This window comes from Nelumbo lutea, chromosome 3 (assembly GCF_056320005.1).
Source record: "Nelumbo lutea isolate HS-2025 chromosome 3, American lotus-T2T, whole genome shotgun sequence".
Lineage (NCBI taxonomy): Eukaryota > Viridiplantae > Streptophyta > Magnoliopsida > Proteales > Nelumbonaceae > Nelumbo > Nelumbo lutea.
Window position 1 is genome coordinate 19,770,098 of NC_142686.1, and position 24,113 is coordinate 19,794,210.

The following is a 24,113-nucleotide window of genomic DNA, read 5'->3' on the forward strand; positions in this document are numbered from 1 at the left end:
GTAACATCCATAGAGACATGTCGGGTGCCAGTCTTTGGATCAAAACAACAATAACCCTTTTGTGTGGGAGAGTAACCAAGGAAGATGCATTTGTAGGCTTTTGGTTCAAACTTATGTCTCTGCACACTTGGAATGTGAACATAACAAGTGCAACCAAACACACGAAGAGGAAGTGGAAAGAGATCCTTGTTTGGATGAAGAAGACTGAAGGGGGATTTAAACCCTAAAACCCTGGATGGCATACGGTTTGTGAGATAGGTAGCAGTAAGTACAACATCACCCCAAAATCTTATGGGAACATGTGAGACAAACAAAAGGCTCCTTGCAACTTCAACAATATGTCTATTTTTCCTCTCAACAACTCCATTTTATTCAAGGGTTCTAACACAGGTGCTTTGGTGAATAACCCCCATGTCAGAGAGATATAAGGATAAACTCTTCTCAAAATACTCTTTTGCATTGTCAGATCTGAAAACCTTAATTCTGGTATCAAATTGAGTTAAAACAAGCTCATGAAATTGTCTCACAAGTCTCGGGACTTCATCCCGGGATTTCATTAAGTATATCCAAGTGAATCTAGAAAAGTCATCAATAATCAGGATAAAATATCTATAACCCCCCATAGAGGATAAGTGGTAAGGCCCCCACACATCAGAGTGTGCAATATGAAAAGGAAAATAAGATCTTTTATTGCTCATAGGGTAATTGTTTCTACAATGCTTTGACAACTGACATAACTCACAATTGAGACTAGACACACTGACTCCCTTAAACAGTTTGGGAAGCAAATGACTTAAAGCAGAAAAAGGTAAATGACCCAACTGACAATGACTCAACATAATTTGATTGACAGCCTCTGAAGAAGTAGAACTAAAAGCAACATTCTTGGGATGATCAAAGCATTGGCCAGGGGTGTCGAGCAAGTATATTCCATTCACTTCATGGCCACTCCCAATCACCTTCTGAGACTTCAGGTCCTGAAACACACAGTGAGAAGGGAAAAATGTTACACAACAATTCAATGACTTGGTCAAGCTACTTACAGATAATAAGTTGGTATTTAATTTAGGTACATGAAGAGTGGAAAATAAGAGTAAGGAGTTTGTAAGCTTGATAGTTCCCTTGCCAGAAATAGGGGCAAGAGAACCATCAGCTAAGGTGATTTTGTCATGACCAGGAAGCAAATCATATGAAACAAACAAAATGGAAAGATTGGTCATGTGATCAGAAGCACCTGAGTCTATAATCCAAGGGGTCTTGGGATTACCTGAGGTGGATGCATGATTAGCAGAAGCCCTTATACCTGAGTGAGCAAATGCGGTGGTGGCTGGACTTCTAGAAGGGTTGGATGATGAAGTTACACCTTCAAGCTGGCTGATCATCTTTCCAGACTTCTCATATTCAGCTTTCATGGCTGCCAATTGTGCACTGGCAGACTCAACCTCTGTATCTGTACTTGTGGCTGCATGTGCACTTCCTGTCTTTCTACTATCATTCTTCTTCTGGAATCGGATTGGGACAAGACTGGGATGCAATTTCCAGCACTTGTCCTTGGTGTGTTTCGGCTTCCTGCAATATTCACACACCACTTCCTTCTTTCCTGTGCCACTGGGAGCTCCTGTAACCCCTTTGGATTTAATTCTCATATTTGCAAAATGATCATTGATACTGACTCCTTGAACCTGGACTTGCCTCCTACTTTCTTCACTATTGAGCAAAGCATATGCTTGAGACAATGAAACATCTTCCTTGGACAAGATGTTTTACTTTGTAATGTCATATTCAGAATTCAGCCCTGTCAAGAACTCAAAGACCCTATTCCTTTCAACCAATTTCCTGTATGTTTCAGCATCCTTAGGGGTATCCCATGTCACAGCCTCTATCAAATCAATCTCTTGCCATAGAGATTTTAGGGCTGAGAAGTATGTTGCAAGTGACTTCTCCCCCTGTCTTAGATTCTTCACATCACTTCTCAGTTTGTAGGCTCTGGCAACATTCAACTTTTGGGAGTAAGTTTCTGCAACACTATCCTAGATTTCTTTAGCCGAGTTCATCCACAGATAATGCTGACTAATCTGTGGCTGCATTGAGTTCACAAGCCACCCAATCACTATGTAGTTTTCTTGCACCCATCTCTCATAAGATGGATCATCCTCTGGAGGATCTTTCTTGCTCCCAGAAATAAAACCCCATTTTCATTTGCTACAAATATGGATTTTCACTGATTGTAACCAAGCAAAGTAGTTGGTCCCATCAAGTTTAACTGTAGTTACAGCCAGCATAGAATCGGCTGGGGTTCCCAAAATCTGTCCATATTCAACAACATTCTTGTTTTCAAGGCTTGAGAAATCCATCATGTAAAGGCTCCAATTAGGATTTTAATAGGTTTCCCAAAGTACTAGGGGTCATGTGATTGTGACCAAGCCAAGTAGTTGGTCCCATCAAGTTTAACTGTAGTTACAGCCAGCATAGAATCGGCTGGGGTTCCCAAAATCTGTCCATATTCAACAGCATTCTTGTTTTCAAGGCTTGAGAAATCCATCATGTAAAGGCTCCAATTAGGATTTTAATAGGTTTCCCAAAGTACTGGGGGTCATGATGAGCTTAGTTTGAACTGAATAGGCAACAACAATTAGCTCACAGAATCAGTTCAATCTTGATAACTGTGACAGTCCAGCTCGGTGGTAGCTCTTTCTATACTGTTTCAGTCTTCAAAAGACACCCAACAAACCTCCAATCACTAGGTATTTCAGGTTCCCAACAACCATTGTCCCAAAGAGAAGAAAAAGAGGCCACAGTCCTTAAGAGACTTTTTGTCGAACACTCAGTGTGCAGTTAACAGCCTACTGTTAACTACAAGAAACCACTTCAAAGTGTTCAGTATAGGTCCAAGAAGAGGCTGGGATGAAGATGAGACTAGTACCACTTGGTTTAGATCAGTATAGGTCCAAGAAGAGGCAGTCCAATAATTAGCTGAATAGCACTTCCAAAATAACCCAGAAATTTCCGAGTAGAATCAGTCCAGCAACAGTGGGCCGAATGGAGGTGGGCTTTGAATGCTTTAACAATCCTCCCAAACAACAAAAAATAACCCAGCAAAGGACTAAGAAAAAACTTACAATAAGAGTCTCTGGTTTGAACTTCAAACCAGGCCGAACACTTGTTCTCTGAGATAACTTCGAAATCCTTTTCTCTGATTTCAAATCAGGCCGAACACCTTACTCTCTGATTCTTCCTGGTCACCGAACCCTTCTCCAAGTGTGTAGAAACTTGGGCACCCTCCAACGACCTCCAAGAACCAGGCGGATGACTGTAAACTTTCAGCCCTAGAACCTCCTCATGCAGTTGGCTGAACTAGAACCACATGAGGGACACGCCAAGCAATGGCCCGCTCTGATACCAAGTTGAAAAACAGTCCACTTGGTGTCTAGAACTGTTTGAGATTAGATGCAAACAAGAAAATAAACAAACAAGAGAGGAAGAGAAGAGAGAGTTGGCGGCAATGATTGTTAGAGAGTAAGAGGTTCGAACATAACCTCTCTCTAACACTCTAAACATCTTATTAAGAAGTTAATCTTTGACAAATTACAAGGAAGCCCTTGAGTGGGCAGGAAAATACAAGAACAAAACATTACAGAGTATGGGCCCAGAATAAAGCCCATAACAGAGAGAAACATAACATAACATGAAATGACAGTCTATGGGCCATTCGGCCCATCTCCTCTACAAGAAGAGAGAGTGGGAGAGAAAGGGAATCAATTGTGAGGTTTGGAGTGACCCCCCACTTCTAATATAACTCACCCAATAAAGAATAAAAGGGAATTACGAATCTGCCCCTACTAAGTGGCAGCAATAAGAAAAGAAAAAGTAAGCCTCCAGCAAGCCAACAACCCAACTCAATGACAAAACTAAAAAAGCCGCAATAAAGGTCAGCCAAGTTGTCAACAATTCCTAATCCTAAAATTATAGTTGTCAAGGCATCAACTAGGCACTCTTGGTTGGGTGCCTCACCTAAATGCCTTTTTTATAGCAACTACGCAACTAAAATGACAAGGCAGGCACCTTGTTACAATATCATTTATATTGTTACATCTTACTAATATATATGTTACTACATCCTATTATATACTATATATATCATTTATGCTGCATCTTGAAGTTTTAGGTCGGAGGGTGGAAGGGCTGAGTAAAAGAGGAAAGCTGATCTGGGATATAACCCCAGTGGTGGCATTTTGGTGTCTTTGGCAATAGAGGAATGCAAGGGTCTTGAAAAACAAGTCTAGTTCTGCTGCTGCTATTTATCAGAATTTTGGGAAAGATGTTCTCATGGTTGGCTGGTCATAGGTTGTTTAAGGGTGTAATTTTGAGTCCTTTTTTATGAATAGTTTGAGTCCCTTTTTGTATATGACAATCATTTTGTAAAGCAGGGTGGGGGGTCAAGGTCAGAGGGGGCAGGTTTTTTGGGTCACTGAGTATATCATCTTGCTGCACTTTCTGTTCATGTTAATACATTTATACTTTGCCTTCTCTCCAAAAAAAAGTTTTACTATTGAAATTTAGAAGATCCAAAGGTTTTGAGAAGAGAAAAAGAAAAAAGAAAAGAAAAGAAATATAAACAAGTTTCTTTTTTTTCTAGTCTCTCTCTCTTACATTAAATAAAACAGCATCTCTACCCTTGTTCTTTTTCTCTTTTACTTACTTTTCGTCTTAAATTTTTTCATATAAAAGTATAACCTTAGTTGCTAATTTGATGTGAAATTGCTTTATTAAATACTTACTATATTTTTTTTTTTATCAATAACACCAGCTTCATTAAATTAAAAGAAAAGAGGGAATATGGATACAAAAGGGGAGATAAAATATCTTAGCTCCCCAAAAACAGAAAACAAAGGGAATGCAAAGAGAAGATTAAAAACTAGCCCAAAAAACAGACTCCCTATTCACTCCTTGCTTGGCCAACCCATCCGCAAATGAGTTGGCACTTCTCTTCACCCAGCTGTACTGAATCTCAATGTCCCTACCCAGCCATAAGAACTGTTTTTTTTTTTTCATTGTTAAAGTTCCACAAACCACTGTCCTCTGTCTTCAACCAACTAACCACCACCTTCAAATCACCTTCCAGAATCAAACGACTGATATTTAATTCCTTTGCTCTTCGAATTGCTTCAAGCGCTGCAAGGATCTCAGCCCTAAGAGAGTCACCTTCTCCAATTAGGGCCAGAGAATAAAGCAATAACAATCCCTTCCTCATTCCTGAAGACTCCTCCAATCCCAGAGGACCATGGATTCCTTACACTGCTGCCATCAAAATTCAGCTTTATAAAGCCCGAGGGGGAGGGGACCAAAGCGGACAAAGAGTCCTCTTGCATCTAGCAATGGAAGCAATCTCTTTCCAGTTTCTTAGCAAGTCATCAACAGGAAAATCTGAAAACAACTCCAAAGATTTTAGCCAGTGGACAACCCTTAAAAGGATTTGATCCTTAAAAGGATTCGATCTAACAATTCTTTCCTTGTCGGAAAAAAATATTAGTATCATTTTTGTAAGTATTGAAATATAATCAAAATATTGTTGTCCTAGATATGTTGATTTGACATGTTTTGAGAGGAAATTAATGTTATTAATAAAGAAAATTTCTATTTTTCCAATTAATATGCATGCTGAAGTGTATATAAAACTAGAGAACTAGGAAAAACTAAGGTTTTTATTTTATGAAATTCTTATTGCCTAGGTGCCCCACTATTGCCTGGAATCACCTAGGCATCTTAACAACTATTCCTAAAATATAATAAATTGCTAACTAAGGCTTTGGGCATTTGAAAAGTTTTTGTTTTTTAAAAAGTCACATGCCCTGGCCCATGTGCTAAATCATTGGGACAAAGTGAATCCAGAGTGGTGAGAAACAAGACCTGAAGGACCATAAATATTATTCTAATATTAATGATTACATAGGTGATGGGACTCAAAGGGATCCAAAGACCAAAATGCCCCATTCAACCACAAAAGAAGATAAAGGTATCCCCTTGAAATCCTTTAGAGAAAATGGCCCAAAAGAATAATTATCCTTTACTCAAGATTATACACCTCTTTTAACTGTTGCTGATTTCAAGAGTATTGCAGCAGCATCCATGGAAAGAAACACCATTAACATGGATTGGTTTCCCTCACCAACCCATTATTTTTGTCAAGCTCAACTTTGATAGAAACCCAGGGAATCAAGAATATAGGGAATCTTCTGCAACGATCAAGGATATTTCATGACTTTATTCTTGGGGCCAATTGGTCATAGGGAGTTCCATGTGGGCAGAAGCCACAGAACTGTTAGCACTGCTGCAAGGATTAAGACTGGGGAACACCCTCAACTAAAGAAACATTGTGGTGCAAGGAAATTCTAAGGTGGTGGTGGGAAATAATCATGATTGGCATTGTGAGGGAAAATAGTCTAGCCAATACTTTTTGTCTAGAGAAGAGCTGCAAATAGATTGATTGTACTGAGAAGAAATATCCATTTAAAATGGTTGTCAGAGCAGGACTTATTAAGGGTGCTAGAGACATCCTATACTTGCACTTTTGTACACAATTCTTCTTAAAAAAATAATAAAATTTGATTCTTACCCATCAAAAGAGGAGAGCATAGAGATATTGAGATAATAAATCAAACTTGGTAGGTGAAATACATGACTAAAATGGTTTTACGAAGAGTTTGTAATCTGGCTCTTCAGATATCCTTCCATTCTGGAATCTGGATCAACTAATAAGGCCCCCCTGAAACAAATTCTTGTGTGTATCTCACACTCAATGAAAGATCCATCATCATAAGAAGATGATAATGATAATATTACATTGCTATCATGACTATGATTATATAAACAGAAAAGATATTGTTGGTGGAAAATGCAAACAGCAAAGGGAGACAATGCCTAAGTGTTACTGGTTACATTTGCACCATTGTACTTTCCAAAGTTAAATGACATCGAATAACAGAGTACTTGCCAGTTTACCCCACACATCTCTAATACTTAGAAACAACTAGATGAAGTTCTCTATGAAAATAAATCTTTCTTTTAACATATTAACCAATAAAAATGAGTTTGTGAAAATTATAATAAAGCACACACTTGTAATAGTATCTTGGGATGCCAGATGCTGAAGCAAACAGGTCCTTGTTGTGTTGGTTCCACCAAGAGCGCTGAGTACTTTTGGCAGGGTGTTGTAACCCATTAGTAGTTATGGAACTTGAGATAGACGCACTAGAGTCAATACTAGTACCTATGCCATTTGTACGAATAGGGAGAGTCGTTACACTAGGCTCACTTGCACATCGTTGGGGATGAAACCGCTTTCTGTACCACTTTATACCAACAAAAGCACATAATGCTATCAAGATGCCAACGGCCACACCAACTGAGACACCGATGATAACCAAATCAGCTTGACTCATTTTTTTGTTCCGCTCTGACACTCAGAATGTAAGAGCATCTTGCCACTGAGATGGCCTCAAGTTCATCATTCACAGCGTAGATATATATAAGCGGTGAACCTGCATAACATCATCCATAAAAGAAAAAAAAAATAATGACAATTAAATTAAGAAAAAAGAATTCAAACGTTCTTTTTCAGAGATTTTGCTTGTTTTTCCTCCAGAAATTAAATATTATAATAAGGAAAGGAAAGAACATGCAACAACTGTAACCTAATAAAAGTTAGAAAAAAAAATCCATTCAGAAATAGCTTCATCAATAGTGAAATGATTAAAAAAGGGCAAATTCCTTAAACTACCCTTATGGTTTACCTAATTGACTAACTTTATTCTTACTGTTTAACTTGAAAATGCCCTTTTCAGTTTGGACAAGACGATTCTCCTCTTTCTCTTCTTTTTATACTTTTTCTTTCACTGTTTTTATCTTCCCCCTGCAAAACTGCTGCTGCAACTCCAGTCCCAAATGAGTTCAACGTATCCATGTTATCAAGATTCATGTATGCGGAGAACAAGTCATCTACCACCTCCCCTTGAGATTTCCTCTCACCCATCCCTTCTGCAATGATATCACCATCTCTATTCCACTTGGATTCCCATTTAACCAACTGAACTGACTTAGCTATTTTCGAATTCTCTCTTGCTGATGCCGATCATTCCAAAACGCCAGGGCCCCTAAGTGGTTGGTGAACAGTCATGGTTTTGGGGCTGGAAACCAGATTGGTGAACAGAGCCGAATTCTACCATCTGGTGAACTGGATTGGTGAACAGGAGCAAAATGGAAGATATCGGCATGGTTTTGGGGCTGGGAACTGGATTAGTGAACAGGTCATCAACTACCTCCCCTTTAGATTTCCTCTCACCCATCCCTTCTTTGAAAAGGATGGAGTGTTCTTTTAACGGTAGTCGAGGGATAGAACTATGAATACTTCATCCCTTTTAGATTTCCTCTCACCCATCCTTTTCAAAGATACTGCAAACCACGCCATTGAACCGATTCCCAGCCCCAAAACCATCCCGGACTCACATACTCGATGACTTTATAAGCAGCAATCTTTTTCAGCTCGTCTTGAGTCAAAATCACCATCACCGCAGATGAAGACAAAACAATGATGGTTTTCTCCATCATGAGTCATCGCATTGGTCCTGCAAAGTGCAAATGGAAACGGAGACGGAAAATAGAGACAGGGACGGAAAATGGAGACAGAGATGGAGGTGGAGATGGAAACGGAGACGGAGCAGCGATTTGCGTCCTATATTCCTGAGTTTTTTCAACAGTTGGGTTTTATTTTGAAAATTTGAGGAATAGTGGAGGGCAAATTTGACATTTTGTTTTTCCATTAGCACTTAACAACGATGTCAATTGTCAGAAACAGTAGGGATGGTGCAAGACAATTGTTAAACAGTAAGGGTAGAGTTAGTCAATTAACTAAACCATAAGGGTAGTTTAAGAAATTTGCCCTTAAAAAAACTTCTTGAAAGTAGATGTAAAATTGTGAATAATAGGAATACAAGTCTAGAACCTTGTAATACTGTTGTATCTCTTCTAGATACAACAGTATGATAAGACTGATTAAAACCATGCTTACAATAAAAAAATTAATCCCAATAGTTTAAGATCAATTGCACTGTGAAGAACAACTGCAAACAGTTGCCATTTAAAAGGGGTTCTTTTTCTCCCTCTTGATTGATATACAGGGAGCGGTTAACATAGAGACCCATGAATGGAAATATCCATCATAACAATAATATCATAACACATGTGACATACTCTAGAGGCTCCACCTTAGATATGATCTCTTAATTCATTTCTTATGTTCTTTTTTTTCGATAGGTATTTCTTATGTTCTTTTGGGAGGTTGAGAAAAGTCTATTTAGATGGTGAGAAAAGGTCTAAGGCTTAGATGGTCGCAAGTAACCTAACTCTACAGCTTTTGGACGATAATAATTCCTTGTTATGACCCATCAAGATGCATCTCACCTTGTCACCATGTGCATTTGTTCAAATATTTACCTACTGGTGATATTATTCCTTTCATATATTCAGAACACAGTTCCCAGAAGGAAGAAATAATGCAGAATACAACACGACAGATGCAATAAAACACCTAATTTCACATCTTTTCTATCCATAGTTATCTGTGTTCAAGATAGGAAACAAGAATAAGATGGCAACAGGAAGTCCAAGAACTTAATGAAAAACATATAGATCACTTTAATAAAGGGTAAGCTGTATTTGTATTAATATATGGAAAAAGAAGGTGCAGATGAGAAGTACATTGATGCACAAAATATGCATTAACAGCCCTCCCCCATCAAAGTAAAAAAGACTAGGTAGGTAAAAGTTGTTACTATGGGCAAAGGATGTTTCCACCCCAGACCTATCTAAGCCATCTGAGTTTTGGTTCTCTGTTGAGATTTTATTTATAGTCTTCCGAGGCGATAGACCAGGCACCAAGGGCCTCTGCCAGCATCTTGGCTCCACCTAATAGCATTTGTAGAGTCACCTTCCATCACTAGTGGCCTGATGCCTTGTTTTCCAATCCTAAGGGTTAGGAGTCAAGCTTTTCTGGAGTCAGTATCTCCAATGGTCCAACTTTCTGCCCAAAAAGTAGTGATATCTGGTATGTTTTAAAAGGTACCTTAGATGTACACCTGGAGCTGCACCCCCAGGGGCAAGGCATTAAGAGATGCTTGAGGTGTATGTCTCATATGCTCTTACCTTTAAATCTAGTTTTTATAATAAAAATGTCATAAATAAAAGTGAGGCAACCATTTTATCATGTTCCCCATTATACATTAACATAAGACAGGATAAAAACCCTCCAAATTTGTATATCATGATATTATAATAAAATGTTATAAATAGAAGTGAGAACATCATAGCTTTTTTTTGATAATTTGAGAACATCATAGCTTTGATTTCTTTTAATGCATTACATTCATTTGAAGATGAGACCATACACTTGTTTATGTTAATATCGTGCAATTTATGTGAATTGTTGATTTGAAATTTTTATTTGCAACTTTGTAAGTGATATATTGATGATTGATGATACTTATATAATTATGGATGATGATACTTGATGCGATTATATTTCAATTCTATACTTAAATGTGATGGTTTTATTATTAGAAATTGCACATATAAAACTTTTTAATCTCTCATAATTTTTCTTACCTTTATGGGATATTTACCATATTTCTATTTGTTTTACCCTATTTTTAATTATTTATTAATTAAAAAATTCATGCTTAGGAGGCTTATGAGTCTTGCATTCTGGTTTACACCTCACGCAGGATGGTAGAACACCTAGCATTAAACCTCCACATTTTAAAAGTTAAAACACTGATAAAATCACTCCTCCAATACCTCAAGGGCATGCTTTTCCTTGGGATCTTTCATCAAATTGGAGCCCGATGCCCCCTTGTGATAAAGGGGTAGGCACCTTCATAGTGTAGTTAGAAGGTGAAGAGTAGTGTAGATTACAAAATCCTTCTGAGGTCATCAAATAAGATACCTAGAAATTCTTTTGAAGATGGAAAACATGTAAATCATTTCCCTGATAACTCCCCTCAGGAACTAGCGACCTACGAGTGGGTATGAATGAAAGTGAGACATGCGAACGATTTCCCTGAGAAGGTGGAAATCGTCGCTGTTGAATCCATCTTCACGGTGTGGGTGTGGCTTGAAAATTTTCCAACGGTCAGAAGAAGGGACACAGGAGAGAAAATCAGTGAAAAAAGCCAGAAAGAGAAAGGGCAGCAGCCGGGTTTGTCAAAAACAATTTTAATCTTAGAGGAGGAAGGGGAGAGTAACTGTTTGAAAAGTGAGGAGGGGAGTTTGGTGCCGGTCTGATAGGCTTCTCAGGGTAGGGAGGTGGGGAAGATGGCGGCTAGGGTTACCGGAAGAGATGAGGGAGGAGAAAAGGGGAGGAAAAAGGGTGACCATTCGATCTCTTTATTGTTGGACGACCATGATGTGGGAATTAAGGGGAAGTTAATGGCAGGCTCCCAGGCTGTAATTTTAAATCAAGATGCTAATATTCTTAGCATTGAGAATTTGAAAGAACTAATTAAAGAGTGCATGTTAGAATTCCACATGGTGCGAAATGTGGAGAGGGAGACACGTACAAGGGTGGTCCACAACGTGGGGTTTTTATCTGGAGATCCTAAAGACCCGAAATTATTGGGGCGGTGCGATCAGACCTATATAAGATCACCTTTAACCATAAAGACTCCAAACATGAGTCCAACATCTGGGCACTACTCAGACCAAGCTAAAAAGGCAAGTAGTAAACCCAGGCCTCAGACCCACTTCTTGGACTCTTCCACCTTGATTTTTGTTGGACCAAATTGGCTCAGCCAACCGGATCCTAGACCTAAGAAGAAAAGACTTGGTCAAACTCTGATGCTATTCCATTCCAAGCAAATCAAGGATAATCACAGGGAGGAGATAAGAAAGCATCTAGTGCCCCTCTCGAAGTGCAATCTCTGGTTGTTGATCACCCATCGGAAATGTTGAATCTCTCCACCAACCTCGAGTCAATGGAAGTTGTTATTGGAAGTTGTGCCACTGGTGGTGGCTACTAGTGAGGTAAGCAATGAGAATCCATTTGGGGCTCAAGGGGAGTTTGAAGGCAGAGACAAAATGATAGAGGCAGGGAACCCATCGTTGGCGGGGAAGGTTGTCACAGTGGAGAAAGAGAGCGGAAAGAAAACTGTGGAAGGGACTAGAAGAGGTAAGACCATAACGAATTGTGTCTCCTCTTTGTCTTCTTGGGTAAACTCAAAACTTCTGGGGTTGGGAAAGTACTTGGGGGTATCGATGGAAGGTCTGGAAGAAGAGACAATAAAGTATCTAGAGGGTATTGAACAAAGAGTTTTATTGGAGAGAGGAAAGCTTGCAGCTAAGAAGGGAGGAGCCGCATAAAAAAAAAAAAAAAGCCGAGAAATCCTAAGACTAACATGGGGGTTGGATGACAAGGCTAGAAGTGGGGAAGGATCTTCAAGAGGGAGTAAAAAAATGCATAAATAGGGGGTGTGAGTACGGTGAATAACTCTTGTTTTGTTTTAAATGGAGTTGAATTTACTTTCATGGAATGTTAGGGGCTTAGGCTTGGGAAGGAGAAGGGTGTTGGTGTGCAATGTTCTTAAAAGGTCCAGATGTCAAATAATTCTTCTACAGGAAACTAAGTTGGTGTTTATGGATGCCACCATAATCAGGAGTGTATGGGGAGATGGTCAGGTGAAATGGCTCTCGAAGCCGACAGTGGGTAGTGTTGGGGCCTAGTCATTATGTGGGATCCGACGAAGTGCAAAATTTCCTCGCAAATGATTGGAACTTTTCTCTATTTCAATAATGGTGGAGTTGGAAGGAGGAGTGAAGTGCCAAATCACAAATGTGTATGGCCCTGCTAATAACAGCCAGAGGAGTGAGTTTTGGTAGGACTTAGCCAGGGCTAGAGGAGTGTTTGATTGCCTGTGGGCAATAGGGGATGATTTTTTTTTTATAGGAAATGGTAACTTTCATTAGAAAATTGAAAAGATTACAACAAGCTTACCACCCACAAAATGGATGGAAAAAGAAAATAAAGAACATACAAATAGGCCCAAAACAAAGCCTCCCTAGTAACTCCTTGTTTAGCTAAAGTGTCAGCCATTCCATTTGCTGACCTTCTTACCCATTTAAAATGCATCCCAATCTCCCTTGCTAAGCTAATAATCTCTCTTAGAGGCTGTCTAAGAGACCACACTCCCAGGTTTCCATATTGCATCCACCCTATTACCAGCTTGGAGTCTCCTTCCACTTCTAATTGCTGCATTCCCCATTGTTTCGCCAGTTTCAAACCTTGAAGTAAGGCCATTACTTCTGCCCTTAATGAATCTCCCACCCCAATTGGGCCCGAGTAATGGGCCAAGACCTTTCCTTCCTGATTTCTGTACACACCCCCAACTCCCGACTGACCTGGATTACCCAAGGAGCTTCCATCAAAGTTTAGCTTCACCCTGAAATGAGGCGAAGGTACCCAACATTCTTGTACCACATGGGAGGAAGGTGATGAAAGAGCTATAGCACTCCAATTTCTAATTAAGTCAACTAAGGAGAAGTCCTTGAAGAGATGATGTACTTTCAGCCAATGCATAACCTTGATGGTGACAACCTCCACAAGTGCTTCCTTGGATTTTTCTTGCCCTAGGAAGATCCTATTATTTCTCTCTTCCCAAATTGACCATAGGATGGCTGCTCTTGTTATTCTCCACATTACCCTGCCCCTTTTCCTTGGTTGTCGAAAGAAGCTAGAGTCAAAAAGGTTCAGCATACCCGCGTGCGCGCGAGGGGGGGTGTTTCCATCTGTAACCAAACAAAGAAGAGAACCAATCCCACAAATAATAAGCAAAAGGACAAGAAATCAAAAGATGAGTCGCTATCTCACCATTTCTTAAGCAAAGGTAAGACATGGGGAAAGGCTCCAGTTTGGCCTTTTTCTTTGAAGTACATCCATAGTATTGATCTTTTGAAGAGCCACTAGCACAGGAGAATACCATATTTCTTTAGCAGGAAAAGAGACAAACACAAAAGAAAACTGAACTAAGGTGTTGAAAAAAATGAACAAGAGAAAGACCTTGAAGAGGATTCTTTCTAAATTCTACTATCTAGGCAGGAAAGATCTAGGAAAATTGAATTCAACACAGTGAATAAGTCATCTGCAAAAGCCAATTTTGAATCCCTCAACCCTCTTCTCAAACCCAAATCCCAAGTCCCCTCAGACACACAAAGTGAGGAGATAGTTTTGAATTTATTTAGGGAAAGAGAATACATTACCGGGAATCTATCCTTAAGGGGGGTGTTCCCATGCCAAAGGTCCTCCCAAAACAGAATTTTATTACCTGAGCACACATCAAATTTGATGAAAGGCTAAAAGGAAGGAAAGACTCCAACAATTGCTTTCAAGGGGAGAAATGAGAAGTCCTAGGGTTGACGCCAGCATCCCCATCCATTAGCTACCACCAAGTTCCACAAACTGTCCTGATCCAAAGGAAATCTCCACAACCACTTTCCTAACAAAGCTACATTTCCTAATCTGATATTGCCAATGCCTAGACCCCCTGCTTCCTTTTTCCTAGAAACTACTTCCCACTTCACTAAATGGTCCTTTTTTGAGTCACCCGGTTCCCACATAAAATCTCTCATGAGCTTTTCTAACTTATTGGCGACCTTGGCAGGAAGCTTAAAGGTAGACAGAAAATACACCAAAAGGTTGGCCAGAGTGGACTGGATTAAAGTGATTCTACCCCCCAGGGGCAGACCTAAATATACCAAAAGCCAACCACTTACCTCACAACCTAAAGCCCTAGCCACCAACTCCACTTCATTATCCCGTAAATTCACCCCTTCTACACAACTCTTGTTCCAATTGATTTCCATATTGGAGACTCTCTCAAAATGCATCACCACGGACCCTCCCACAATCCCCTTATAGCTGCTAATTCCTCCCTTTCTCTATACGAATTTGGCCCATAAACATTTATTAAAGCCCATTCCAGTCCATCAATTCTTCTTCTTAATTTCACTATAATCGTATAGTTACCAATTAATTCTTCTGTACAGTCCAAATCCTCGTTTTTCCAAATTGTCAGAATACCCCCTGAGGCCCCCCAAGACTATGCAAAAGCCCAACTCAATCCTCTAGCCGACTAAACATTTGATTCCTGAATCAACACAATATCTGGCCTTTCTTTTCTGAGCATTTCCCTTATCACTCTTCTCTTCCTAGAACTCTGCAATCCCCTTACATTCCAACTAATAATCTTCATTGAGAACCAAACTTATGAGCAACCCTAGAAACCACCTTTTGCTAACCTGACTACTTTCCTTTTCTCCCGAAACACCCCTTATCGTAGTCCACTTCACATCTCAATCTCTCCACTTCACTCAATTTCTTCTTCCTCTTTTTAGGTGTCCCTCCTTCAAGCTTTTTCTTCGATTTATCTTGTTCCTCCACTCTTTTCTTTTTTGGCTTGTCTTCCTATTTCTTCTCTTTGTTGTTTTTTCACCCATTTTTACCCTTTCTCCCTCCCTTCCCCTTACCTAGGAACTAGGAACTGGAGTGTCACCCTCTTGTTCCTTTTCAAAATTCTCCCCTAATTCCTCCTCTATCAAGAGTCTAAAGGTATGCAAAATTAATCCCCAAATCCTTTCCCCTTCATCCGCAATATCATTCAGGGCCTCCACATCCTCTAACGTCTCTGTTACTTCAATTGAATCACTAGGACAGTCAACTTTTGGAAGAGTGTCACTAGGATAGGCAGCTTTTGGATGAGTGTCCACTTCACCTACGGGCCAAGACAAAACAACAACTGGGGAAGGGGGCAGATTAGTATAAAAAACTCGAGGAATACAAGAATCAAGGTAAAACAAACTAGAAACATCAAAACCTGAAATATCACCAATTCTGCCTAGGTTTTGAGGGAGTTTGCTAGGAGAAGTCTCCTCAGGATCAACCCGTGTTGCACTAACAGGGAAGTAGGGATTGCCTGTTTCTTTAACATTTGACTTGGGAGAAAACATACTCGAACTATTGACACCTTGACCTTGATCTAGATGCGGAACAAGTTCTTCTCTGAATTTGGCCAAGACATTCACCTCCCTTGAAGTACCGCCTCCCATTCCCAAGCTCTTTGACAACTCCAAAGAGTTTGCAGGCTCAAGGGTAAAACCTTCTCCAAAAAGAAGTATTGTTCCAAGGTCTACACCCGCTATAGATGAGCTTTTCGAGTACCTACTTCTCACACTTCCTATGCTGGAACCCTCGAGGAGAAGCTCATCATCTTCCTTTTCTTCTTCACAGTTTACCCACTGTGAGGCAAAACCATCGTCATCAGACCTCCGCCGATCAAACTTCGGGTTTGTACGTTCCGGGGTCGTGGAATAGTAGAGTAGTCTTGGTCTCCAGCTGAACTTCTCCACCGCTATTGTGTTCGAACACCCCCCCCCCCTGTCTAGAGTCCCAAAGCCAAGTGTCACTCGATTTAGCCCATTACTGAAATTCTGTGAACCTGGTTTGAATCTCTTCGAGTTACCCAGTTCAACACTTGGCCTGGTTTTGCTCAAAAAGTGAGCCCCTCTAACAGATGGCTCATTTAATGCTCCACCTGTCAAAGCTTGGGCATAGGACCTGCCCCTATCTGTGCCTTTAACTTGTCTTGCACGCTCAAGGCACTTCCCTGCAATCTCACCTTTCGCATTCTTCTTTCCTAGACCTTCCAAAACTGTGTAAACCTCAGCTATTTTCAAATCCGCCAATCCCTGATTTCCAGGTAAGTATTCTTCTACCACGTCCTCTTCCTCCTCCCTTCTGGACTTCCTCCATAGTGAAGCTTCAATGGAAGAGAGAAGCCAAGCTGAGTAAAAACAGTTATCAGAGAAAATTTCAATCTTCCTAGGGATTTCTTATGGTTTAACTCCACTCAATCTAATGGCTGTTGATCTAGCAGGAATACACTAACCAGTTTTGCCTTACATAGAGAAGCAATGGACTCAAAAACCTCCTTATTCCACAGATGGAACGGCAAGCCAGCAATCCTCACTGTGACTCCATCTACCACCGCCAAGTCCTTTGAGTTTGAGCCAGGGGACGAGTTCATGACTGTAGCATTTCCTTCAGCTGTCTGCACATTCAAAGCATTGATTTCGACTTCACCTTCCAACAAGTCAATCAATGCTTTACACTCTTCAAATGGAGTGATCAAGATAGGACCCTTCAGTTTTAAATTTTTTAAGTCTACAGCTATTTTCCCCCAATCCCTTGGTTCCTTTTTCAGTACTGCTATTAGCTTCTTTCCCTAATTTGCCTTCTCCTCTCTATAGACTAATTTTCTAGCACCCAAAGCACTCATCAGAAAACCTGTTGCTCCCGGTTCTTTTTCAGAGAAAGAACCCTCCATTTCTACCAAGGATTGTTTTGAGCCCCTCTCTTCACTCTTCAAGTTCAGGAACTCCTGCAACAGACTATTAATCTCTGCCCAGATTAATCCTTTTCTTCCTTCAGGAATGCAGATAAAATGTCTTTTCTTTTCTCCAAAGAACTCCATCACAACCAAAAACCTGCCTTTGATATTACACTTTTCTCTCAGCTAAACATTTCCTCTTTTCTCCTTCCTTCGAACTTTTCCAATCTATCTCTCTGCTAGTAGAAAGAGCTCCCTCTACAAATCGTTGGAGCCATTCAACCACATCAGTCCCTACCAGTAGAATCATGGCCTTCTTCAATTCTCTCACCTTCAGAGTGACCTTTCCTTGCACTCTAGTTCTTTCGAAAAATAAATTCTTTGCTTCAGCCTTCAAAGACCTCCTCCATGTCGACTGCTGTTCAGAAACCTCCTCCATCTCCTTCTCTTCTTCTACTCTTGTTGCTGAAATCCAAATCTCCTTTACCTGTAAAGCCTGAAACTGCTGGAGTGAGTACACCATCACCTATGACCATGGATGTGCCAAATAGCACCACAAGAAGTAGGGCAGTTCGCAACCTTTTATGTTTCTCAAGGTTGATGAATATGCGATAGGGGGTGATTTTAATGCGAGACTTTCAGCTGAAGAGAAGAACACAAGGGGTAGAAAATCAAGATCGATGAATATGTTTGCTGAGTTCATTAACAGTTTTGATCTGATGGACTTACCTTTGATTGGTGCTCAGTTTACTTGGACTAATAATCAGGAGATTCCTGTTCGTGTTAGACTTGACAGATTTCTTGTATCAAGATGTAAATCAGCCCTCTAAAACTACTGTAAACTTGGAAAAAATAGAGAGAAAAGAGGAAGAAAAGAAGAGGAGGAATAAGAAGAGTTTGAATATCTCTCCCCTCCCTAAGACAGGCCCATTAGTTAACAGATAAATAAGAAACATTCTACAAGAAAAAATAGAGAGAAAAGAGGAAGAAAAGAAGAGTAGGTATACCCTTAAGTGGGCGGCCAGCTAAGCATTAGCATAAAGTTAACTAGCAAAAAGAAATAGCAGGCCCCCTAACATAGGCCCATTAGTTAACAGATAAATAAGAAACATATTACAAGAAAAAATACTAGGGCCCATTCGGCCAATCTCTTTCTTCCTTTCTGCCACTCTATTTTGTTGTGGAGTGTAGGAATAAGAACTTTGATGAATAATCCTAAAAGTTTCAAGATAGGCTGAGAGGGTTTTCTCAAAATATTCCTTAGCATTATCAAAACGGAATATTTTGATTCGGGTATTAAATTGGGTAAGAATGAGTTCATAAAATTTTTGCACAATGATTGGTACTTCATTCTAGGATCCCATGAAATAAATCCAAGTGTAACGAGAGAAATCATCAATAAAAAAGATAAAGTACCTATAACCCCTCATAGTAGGCAAATAATATGACCCCTACACATCAGAGTGAACAATATGAAAAAGAGAAATAGATCTTTTAATGCTTATTGAGTAAGATTGTCTACAATGCTTTGCCAGTTTACACGACTCACAATGAAGATTTGATAAAGGCACTCACTTAAACATATCTGAAAACAAATGACTCAAAGCAAAAAAAAAACAAATGACCAAACCGAAAGTGACATAGCATAACTTTGTCAACAGACTCTAACGAGACTAACTCCAAGGCAACTCCATGAGGTGGTCCAAGAGCTCTATTAGGTCTATCCAACAAGTATATTCCGTTCGCCTCATGACCACTCCCAATCATCCTCTGAGATTGTAGGTCCTGAAAACACAATGAGTGGGAAAGAAGGTTATGCTACAATTCATAGATTTAGTTAAGCTGCTGAGAGATAAAATGTTTGTATTAAGTTTAGGGACAAGAAGGACAGAGAATAAATAAAGGGTATTTTCTCTTTACCAGAGAGAATGTGGTATAAACAGAAAAGATTAGACAAACTGGTCATATGGTCTGATGCACCAGAATCAATGATCCAAGGGGTTTTATGATTACCTAAAACTGAAGCATGGTTTGCAGAAGCAAGAATACCTGAGTGAGCAAATGCTGATGATGATGATGTGTTGCCTTGAGAGTGAGATGAAGAAATAGTAGCCTCCAAGTGATTTAACAGCCTCCCATATTTTCCAAATTTCGCCTTCGTTGCTGCCAACTGTTCAATGGTTGACTTCTCTTCACTCTCCTTACTTACTCCTTCCAGTATTGTGGCAACATTAGCTGTCTTGGGCTTTCCTGTCTGACTGCCCTTCTTAAAATTGTTGTTATTCTTAAATCGGTCAAGAAGAAGATCAGGATGAAGCTTCCAGCAAGTGTCGTATGCCTCGGTTTCTTGCAATATTCACATACATGCTCATTCTTCTCAGTTGGACCCTTCGGCTTTATCCCAGCATGTGCAAAGTGTTCTGTAGGTGGACTCTATAACTGAACCTGCCACCTACTCTCTTCACTTCTTACCATAGCATATGCCTAGGCGAGAGTAACCTCATCTTTGGCCAGAATATTCTGGCTAATTATGTCAAACTCAGGGTTGAGTCTAGTAAGAAATTCAAAAACCCTGTTTCTTTCCACCAACTGTCTCCATAACATCAATCTCCTGCCATAGGGATTTCAGTATAAAATAGTAGATTGCCACACTCTTCTTCCCCTGTCTTAGGTTCTTCACATCACTTTTCAGTTTGTAGACTCTAGCCACATTCAACTTTTGTGAATAGGTTTCAGTAACACTGTCCCAGATCTCCTTGGCCAAGGACATCCAGAGATAGTGTTGACTGATATGAGGTTGCATAGAGTTGACTAACCATCCTATGACTGTATAGTTTTGCATCCATTTTTCAAATTCAGGGTCTGTCTCTTCGGGTTTCACTTTATTGCCTGTGAGGTACCCTAATTTTCCTCTACTACAAATATAAATCCTTATAGATTGTACCCAAGCAAGATAATTTATCCCATCCAACTTAATTGTGGTCACACCAATCAAAACGGAATCTACCGAGCCAAGCCCGGAAACTGGCACCTACTTGAACTCACTTCCATTAATCAAACAAAAATAAAAAAAAAAACCAGAATTTTGGTCTTTATAAACTTACTTGAAGTTGAACCAATACCCAAAAGCTTGAAAACTAGGATTTCACTGCGTCCGGTTATTGGGGAGAAAGAGAGAAGATGCAACCGCTCCTACCAAAGCTTCCCAACCTCTTCCAAAACTAAACCGCCCTCTTTTAGAAGTCAAAGGGCACCTCCCAAGCACAGAGCGCCACACCCAAAGCTTCACTTTTACTTGTAACTTCAGAAATCTCTAATCGGCTAGGGTTTTGGGCAAAAACAGAACAGCACCACTTCTTAGCAATTTCCAGCCATATTTAAACTCTCTAAACCCTCTACCAACTAGGCAAAAGATCCTCTGAACTATAGAGAACATATCTCTCCATACACTCTCTTAATCAAAGGGTGTATGGGAAAAGAAGAAAGAAAGAGACCCACTTTGATACCAAGATGTAAATCAGCCCTCTAAAGCTACTGTAAACTTGGAAAAAATAGAGAGAAAAGAGGAAGAAAGAAGAAAATAGCAGCACAAAAGACAGAAGATGGAGAAAAGAGGAGAAAGAAGAAGAGTTCGAATATCTCTTCCCTCCCTTCTCTATCCCTTTTTACTAAACTTCAGTCTTGGCATAATTACAAGTATACCCTTAAGTGGGCGGCCAGCTAGGCAGTAACATAAAGAGAACTAGCAAAAAGATACTACAAGAAAAGATACTAGGGCCCATTCAGCCCAGTCTCTTTACACATCAGGATGGGATGACATTTTCCCAGAATTCAGACAAGTTGTTCTTGCAAGGCTTGTTAGGCTTGTTTCAGACCACTATCCTATTCAACTGATCTGTGGCCCTCGAGAAAAGAAAAAGGTTCCCTTTAAATTTGAAAATGCCCGGAAGAGGGTTTCATTCCATTGCTAAAAGGGGCCTGGAATGAGTGTCCAGTGATTGGGTCGAGTTCCCATAGATTGGCAAAAAAACTGAGGGCGATTAAAGAGAAGGTCAAAGTATGGAAGATGGAAAACAAGCTGTCTCTAGAAACAGGGGAAAAAAAAGGCCTGTTTAAGCTTAATTGAGGAAATTGATAGAGCAGAAGAGGTGGGTCCCATTTCTCAAGATCCGAGGCTGAAGAGAGAGATGGCAAAGGCAACCTATGATAAAATTGCCTACAAGGATGAGATAAGTTGGAGGCAGAGGGCCAAAACCGCATGGCTGAAGGTAGGGGACGGGAACACAAGTTTTTTTCATAAAATGGCAAATGTTTGATCTAGATTCAAGGAGATCAGCAAATTGGAATGTGAAGGAAAAATAGATGAAACAGATGCAGGTATCAAGGCCATTGCTACAGCTTTTTATAAAAACGTCTATAAAGAGCCTTGGACTTTTAGACCTCTTCCTTTGCATACTCCTTTCAAGAGGTTGTCAGATGAGCAAAGTTCCTTCTTAGAAAGACCTTTCACTGAGGAGGAGATTAAGGAAGCAATCTCAAGTCTGGAGACAGAGAAGTCTCCTGGACCAGATGGTTTGACTAATATGTTCTACTTGAAATGCTGAGATTTTATAAAGCAAGACCTGCTGAATGTGTTTCAGAATTTTCACAGATCGGCATCCCTACAGAGAAGCCTAAATAATACTTTTATTTCTCTCATTCCTAAGGTTGCTGGAGCTACAAACTTAAAAGACTTCAGGCCCATTAGTCTCCTTAATAGCTTCTACAAGATTCAAGATTCTTTCAAAGGTGTTGGCAGAGAGGATGACAAAAGTTCTATCAAGTGTAATTTCTGAGAATCAGTGTGCTGTTATCCCTGGCAGACAAATGTTGGACAGTGTCTTGATTGCAAACAATTTGATTGACTCTAGAAGGAGGGATGGAAAACCTGGTCTGAAATGTAAACTGGATATTGAGAAGGCTTATGACCATGTCAACTGGAGATGTTTGGATTTTGTCTTGGAAAGGATGAATTTTGGTTAGAAGTGGAGGAACTGGATAAAGGTATGTGTTACCTCTCCAAAATTTTCTGTCCTCATTAATGGATAAACGATGGGCTTCTTTGAGAGCTCTAGAGGAATTAGACAAGGAGATCCTCTCTCTCCCTTACTTTTCATTTGTCAAATGGAAGTGCTCACTCAATTCAGTAAGCTAGCTTCCTCTGAAGGTTTTTGGGATGGTTTTGAAATTTGTCCGGGAGGGGAAAAGGTTCATATGCTTCAGTTTGCCAATAACATTCTTTGCTTTATTGATGGAGGGTCCCATTTATTGAATGGGACACAAATGCCCTTTTTAATATTGAATTTTTATGGCTAAAATGGTCATTGCCTTATTTACATAAGAAATAAAAGAACGTGGGTAAATGCACTTACCCGGGTAAGTGTTTCCCAAGAAAAACTTACCCAGGTAACTGCATTTACCCGGGTAAGTAACTTACCAAAAAACGAACGGGGCCTCAGTGTTCTCTTTCAGTTTAGGTTTCAAAGTTGGTAGAGGGAACAGACTAAAGTTCTGGAAGGACCCTTGGTGCATGGATACCCCTCTTGCAGAAGCCTTTCCCCTGCTTTATCAGTGTGCTGCAGACCAAGATATCTCAGTTGCTGATTCCTATGAGTTGAGTGGTAATTCTATCTCCTGGAGTCCTCTATTTAGGAGAAATCTTTTTGACTGGGAGCTGGAACCGTTTGTGGAGTTCATGCAAGTTCTACAAAGACAAAGCATTTCAGTCAATTTGGAGGATGAGTGGATCTGGAAGTGGAGTAAGGATGGCATTTTTCTGTTAAGTCTATGGCCTCTAAACTTAGTCAGATTGGGGCGGCTGACTTCCCAAGAAAACAGGTTGGAACCCAATCTTCCCTTCCAAGGCAAACTTTCTAGTGTGGGTTTTGACCCTTAACAAAGGTCTTTCAAGAGTCAATCTGGATAGGAGAGGGCTGCAGATCCCTGATATGAATTGTGGGATGTGCGGATTAGCACCAGAGACAAGTGACCACCTCTTTCTCCACTGGCACTTTGCTACGAAGATTTGGGCTCATTTTCTTAAAGCTGCTGGGGTTGTCTGGGTCATGCCTAGTTCCACCAAGGACTTGCTCTACTGCTGGAAATTGAAGGGCCTTAAGAGAAAAGGGAAGCTGATCTAGAGAACTATACCTACGGCTATTATTGTGACCATTTGGTCTGAGAGGAAGTCACATTTTCTGTAACAGATCAAAAAATATAGATGACTTGATACAGATTTCTGTTTGTAAGATTGCATCTTGGTTGTCAGTTAGACCTGAGTTTAAGCATCAAAATGTATTTCAGATGCTTCACTCTCAGTCTGTCTGGAGTCTTTAATGAGTTTTCTCCTCTTTTTTGGGGAGTTGTTGTACCCTTCTCTTTATTTCAATAAATTCTTACCTTACCTTTCAAAAAAAAAATGTTAGGGCTCCCTTTAAGGAGGAGTTTCTTTGGCATGTTACAAGGCATATATACGGTGAAAGAGGCAACGAAAAGAAAAGCAAGAATGCTGATCCGGAGTCTGTTGAGGAAGTCTTCAGAGATGGAAAGGAAGTTGGGAAGAGGAAGACCGATCACCATGGTACTATAGTTTTCGAGGCAAGACAAGGGGAGAAGGTGGTGGTCATTATGGTCAAATTTGGTATGACA

The 24,113-nt window shown here is 40.1% G+C and overlaps 1 protein-coding gene across 1 annotated transcript in view; it reads right to left on the reverse strand.

Annotated features, from left to right (window-relative positions):
• Positions 1–24,113, reverse strand: part of LOC148863399 (calcium/calmodulin-regulated receptor-like kinase 2) — a 42,597-nt gene that overhangs the window by 15,433 nt on the left and 3,051 nt on the right. Inside the window, exon 2 of the mRNA XM_088976006.1 lies at positions 7,117–7,538. Within this exon, the coding sequence (XP_088832132.1) occupies positions 7,117–7,439 (323 nt within the window). The 5' untranslated portion in view covers positions 7,440–7,538. The remainder of the gene's footprint in view (positions 1–7,116; positions 7,539–24,113) is intronic.